This window comes from Schistocerca americana, chromosome 1 (assembly GCF_021461395.2).
Source record: "Schistocerca americana isolate TAMUIC-IGC-003095 chromosome 1, iqSchAmer2.1, whole genome shotgun sequence".
Classification (NCBI taxonomy): Eukaryota; Metazoa; Arthropoda; class Insecta; order Orthoptera; family Acrididae; genus Schistocerca; species Schistocerca americana.
In genome coordinates, this window is record NC_060119.1 from 787705719 (window position 1) to 787711718 (window position 6000).

The 6000-nt window shown below is 37.9% G+C and overlaps 1 protein-coding gene across 1 annotated transcript in view; it reads left to right on the top strand.

Moving 5' to 3' along the window:
• Positions 1–4181, top strand: part of LOC124594244 (ATP-dependent 6-phosphofructokinase-like) — a 426583-nt gene extending 422402 nt beyond the window's left edge. Inside the window, exons 15-16 of the mRNA XM_047132611.1 lie at positions 3685–3907; positions 3998–4181. Of these exons, the coding sequence (XP_046988567.1) occupies positions 3685–3907; positions 3998–4181 (407 nt within the window). The remainder of the gene's footprint in view (positions 1–3684; positions 3908–3997) is intronic.
• Positions 4182–6000: the final 1819 nt, after the last annotated feature.

Here is a 6000-nt window from a genome sequence, read left to right on the forward strand (position 1 = left end):
CTGACAAAAAAATGAAGCACCCAAAAGACATGGTATGCACACTCATCATCATCATCAGGAGTGTAAATGATAAAGAGCTGCAATTCTCTTTGAGAGTTAGAATCACCATCAGAGTGCACTAGTGTTGTTCATGTTTAATGTTGTTACAAGGCCTGGTAGTATATATAAGTGGCGTAAAAAGCATCAGATGCTGAAAGATTACTGTGAAGGACATGGAGATGCTGCATAGTCATGTGAGACAGCATTATCAGCCCTTGACAGATTTTGAAAGGGACTTGTGGGTCTCTATATGGGTGCCTGGTCAAACTGTACAGTATGCAAATTTTTGGGTCTTACAATGTGACAGTGGCCCATTGCTAGACATCGTGGGAAAATGAAAGTAGCCACAGCCATCGTCAAAGTTCCAGTTTACCATGTCTAACCACCACAAGGGAGGATCACTGTATTGTGCAGGAGGTATACAACTTCACCCTTTGGACTTTTCTACTCTGCTCACATTGCAGGTCACTCATGAGATAAAATCACTAGCCTGTAGAATGTGCCAACAATGTGGGCAATGTATGGCCTATAACTTTCAGCATGACTTGCTGTCATCAACAGGATTGGCTGTACACATTTTCTCTAAAACCCAAACATTTATCACAACAATCTTCATACAAACACTTATACCAATAATGAGTCAATTTAGTGAAATATACGATAACTGACTTAAGGGCAAATGGTTAACTAAAATGCCCAAGGATAGTAAAGCTCTCTGAGCCAAATTGTTTTCAGTAGATTTAAATTTTTATTTCAGTTATGCAAACCAGGAGTGCAAAATTTATAATCTCTTTGTGCACACAGAGTGTTTACAAACTCATGAGCTAAATAATTATATATTTTTTATGCATTACCACATGAAATGACACAATGACTTAATGTTTGATAGTATGAACTCTTTGATCATCAGTGAATTTCAGCTCAGTAGCTCACAATACTTATGGTTCACTTTTCACAAAGTCCACCACAATTACAAATAATTTAAACACAGCCAAATTCCCACAAGTCTACAGCTGCCAAGATTAATAAACCTGAAATTCAAGATCAAACAAAGTGGCTAAGCACTCACAGAGAAAAACATGCAGCACACATGCCACACAAAATCTTACCAAGTGACAGCCAATGAAAACACGCAGCGAACCACTGAAGATGAAAGACCGTGAGCTCTGTGACATTCACTTATTGAAAGGACCAGTCACATAACCTTTACTTGGCTCAATGAAGCTAGTTATTATATAATATTTTACAATATTATACAATATTCTATAAATCTTTGCGGCTGGTTTGCAACCTCTTAAGACAAAACATTTATGTATCTTTTGAACAGTTTTAAATAACACTTAAATATATATTTTGCCACATCAATTATAAGTCAATATACATGCTTTATATATTTATAAGTTGTGAATGTAAATAAATACATGTCATATTCATTGAACTATTGAGATTCCCTTGCTAATAATATATGTCGATCTGTGGAGGATCTTATATTAATGACACTATTTATGTAAATTAAATTCTTTGTAACATCTTACAACATCACAAGCACATCGTAACCTCTTCATATCTGCACCTGCCCCCCTTTGGTCACAGAACAGCAGCAGCTGAACTAGGGAAGTATCATCCTACGTGTAGGCTGCCATTAACACCACAATACAAATGACAGTTTGGAATGGAGCCAGGATGAATGCTGTTGCATGTGTTTAGTAATGAATCACTGTTCTGCACTTCTTGAATGCCCATCATCCATGAGTATGGCAGCAACATGGGGAGACACTCAATCCTTCCAATGTTTTGGAGAGGCACAGTGGTGTTACTCCCAGCACCAAGTTGTGGGTAGGCATTGGGTATGAATTTAGGTCATGGCTGGTAATGATTGAGAGATCTCTGATGGTAGAACAACACATCACAAGCATCATGTGTCATCATTTTTTACTTCTCTTGCTATAGTATCTAGGTGCCATTTTTCAACAGAACAATCCTTTTCCACATATTGAAAAGGGCTATTACAAATGATTGAAGCGCTTTCATAAATTCACTGTAGCTCCATTCATTGACATATGGTCACGACACACTACAGATACGTAGAAAAACTCATAAAGTTTTGTTCGGCTGAAGCCGCACTTCAGGTTTCTGCCGCCAGAGCGCTCGAGAGCGCAGTGAGACAAAATGGTGATAGGAGCCGAGAAAGCGTATGTCATGCTTGAAATGCACTCACATCAGTCAGTCATAACAGTGCAACGACACTTCATGACGAAGTTCAACTAAGATCCACCAACTGCTAACTCCATCCGGCGATGGTATGCGCAGTTTAAAGCTTCTGGATGCCTCTGTAAGGGGAAATCAATGGGTCGGCCTGCAGTGAGTGAAGAAACAGTTGAACGCATGCGGGCAAGTTTCACACGTAGCCCTTGGAAGTTGACGAATAAAGCAACCAGGGAGCTAAACGTACCACAGCCGATGGTTCGGAAAATCTTACGGAAAAGGCTAAAGCAGAAGCCTTACCATTTACAATTGCTACAAGCCCTGACACCCGATGACAATGTCAAATGCTTTGAATTTTCAGCGCGGTTGCAACAGCTCATGGAAGAGGATGCGTTCAGTGCGAATCTTGTTTTCAGTGATGAAGCAACATTTTTTCTTAATGGTGAAGTGAACAGACACAATGTGCGAATCTGGGCGGTAGAGAATCCTCACGCATTCGTGCAGCAAATTCGCAATTCACCAAAAGTTAAGGTGTTTAGTGCAATCTCACGGTTTAAAGTTTACGGCCCCTTTTTCTTCTGCGAAAAAAACGTTACAGGACACGTGTATCTGGACATGCTGGAAAATTGGCTCATGCCACAACTGGAGACCGACAGCGCCGACTTCATCTTTCAACAGGATGGTGCTCCACCGCACTTCCATCATGATGTTCGTCATTTCTTAAACAGGAGATTGGAAAACCGATGGATCGGTCGTGGTGGATATCATGATCAGCAATTCATGTCATGGCCTCCACGCTCTCCCGACTTAACCCCATGCAATTTCTTTCTGTGGGGTTATGTGAAAGATTCAGTGTTTAAACCTCCTCTACCAAGAAATGTGCCAGAACTGCGAGCTCACATCAACAATGCTTTCGAACTCGTTGATGGGGACATGATGCTGCGCCGAGTGTGAGAGGAACTTGATTATCAGCTTGATGTCTGCCGAATCACTAAAGGGGCACATATCGAACATTTGTGAATGCCTAAAAAAACTTTTTGAGGTTTTGTATGTGTGTGCAATGAATTGTGAAAATATCTCAAGTAATAAAGTTACTGTGGAGCTGTGAAATCGCTTCAATCATTTGTAATAACCCTGTACATGTCTCTGTGAACAGCTGCATGATACTGAGGTACTACCATGGCCAGAGTGATCCCCAAATCTATCCCTGATAGAAAATGTGGGTGAGTTTGCATTAGGAGAGGGGGACAACACCATAAAACAAAGTGTTTTAGTAAATTTAATTCTATTTTGTAATCATTGGAATAACATTACAAACCTTCTCAGCCCATGAAATTTCATCTCATTTACTATTCCCCTTCTGGGTGCTCCACTTTTTTTGTCAGGCACTGTGAATAGCATAAAAGTAATATTTACAAATTTGTAACTAATTTTGTGCAGGCCACATGCAGCAAGGAGGTAAACCATCTCCTTTTGACCGTACTCTAGGCACAAAAATGGCCGGAAAGGCAGCTGACTGGATGTTTGAGAGAATTGAAGAGTCACAAAATGCAGATGGTTTTGTTTGTGCAAGAGATCCTGAATCTGCTGTTCTAGTAGGTATCGAACAACGACAGTACCGTTTCACACCTTTGCGAGATCTGATACCCCATACAAATTTTGAGTAAGTGTAGCTAAAACATGTTATTAAGAAATGAACACATAATTATTTTATGCTGTACTAATTCGTGCATTTTCTTTAATTCTTTTGAAGACATAGAATACCAAAAGAACAATGGTGGTTGAAGTTGCGGCCACTTCTCAGAATACTTGCGAAACACGAAAGTGCTTATGAAGAAGAAGGAATGTACATTTCAGTAGATACCACACCTGCCCGTGATGTTTGGCGTGATCCTTCCAGAGCAGTAGGTGCTTGGGATAGGGAGACTTTAGAATGAAATGTTTGTTAGTACTGTGTTGATTATGAAAAACAGAACCAAAATGACATCAAGTCCAGGTGTTTAAATGTAATGCAGTAATTTATTATAAACTGGGAACTTAAAATTTCTGTCATTCCTTACTGTCCTTACTGAGAGAGAGATAACTTGACCCAGTGTCTTGTTATGTAAATTTGTATCTCAGAGAGAATTAATGTCTTGATTGTTTCATAATTTTCTCTTTGGGGAGTCATATACATTAATAAAAGAAATAAATTGTGGAAATTGATGACACATACAATGAAAATTACATTTATGTAATAAAATAATACATATAACATCAAAATTCTTCAAGGAATCTACCTACAGAAGTGACCTAATGTTGGATTTTATTTTACATCAAGACTGATTGATTTTTATTAGGTCCCATCTGATTACATTATGTGTGGAGTGTGGACTTGTAATACAGGACAGGTCAGCTTAACCAAATATCTTAAAACATTTAGCTTATGTGTTACAATAGAAAACACTGCACTGTAAGTTATTAAGTTATTTACATGCATTATACTACAATGTTACATTACATTGCATCATTTACCGTTTTCCATGGATCCCTTGGAGAGGAGTCTCTGGAATGTGGAAAGAGTCAAAGGTATTTTTCTTATAACACTCAGATACATGGATATGGTACAATTTTAATGCAGACAGAGTTATGAGCCATAATCCTTGTAAAGATATTCATCAATGGAGTAGAAGGAGTTGTCCAACAGGAAGTTCTTTAATTCACTCTGAAACCGATCTTTATCACTTTCAAGATCTTTGATATGCTCTGGTAAGCTATTGAATATATGAGTATCTATGTATTTGACTCCTTTTTGTACTAATGTTAAGCTTTTGTAGTCTTTATACAGATTGTTTTTGGTTCTAGTATTATAATCATGTTTTGTACTATTTTTTACAAAAGGAGACATGTTGGAAATGACAAAGGACATCAGCGAGTATATGTACTGAGAAGTAGTAGTTAGAATACCAAGTTTCTTAAAGAGGTCTCTGCATGATGATCTAGGACTGACACCAGATGTAATTCTAATGACTCGTTTCTGAGTTTTGAAAATGTTCTCTTTGTGAGAGGAGTTTCCCCAAAAGATGATTCCATAACTCATTAGTGAATGGAAGTAGGCCAAATAAACTAACTTTCATATTTTTAAATCACCTATTTCTGCTATCACACTGCAAATGTAGCTGAACTAAGGTGTTTCATTAAGTCTAGAGTGTGAGTTTTCCAATTTAGGTTGTGGTCAATTTGTAGCCCTAAAAATTTGACACCATCTACAGTTTTAATTTCATTGTTTGAATACATTATACTTATAGGGGTAGGTATTCTTTGTGAGGTACTAAACTGTATGTACTGGATCTTGTCAAAATTCAGTGACAATCCATTTGCTGTGAACCACCCATTGATACTTACAAATATTTCAGTAGATGATTGCTCGCATGGAACTGTTTATTATACGAATACTTGTATCATCTACAAATAAGCCATAAGTTGCATTTTGTGACACTGCATATGGAAAGTCCTTAATATATAATAGGAACAACAAGAGACCTAAAATAGAGCCCCGTGGCACCCCTTGTCTGACGGTTTCATATTTTGAATGACTATTGTTATGTGGTAAGCCTAATACAGACACACAGTGTTTTCTATTAAAAAGATAGGATGAAAACCATGAGCCTGCTACTCCTGTTGTCCCATAATATTCTAACTTTTGTATAAGGATATCATGCTTAACAGAATCAAAAGCTTTAGCCAGATCACAGAATATGCCAAGTGGTAATAACT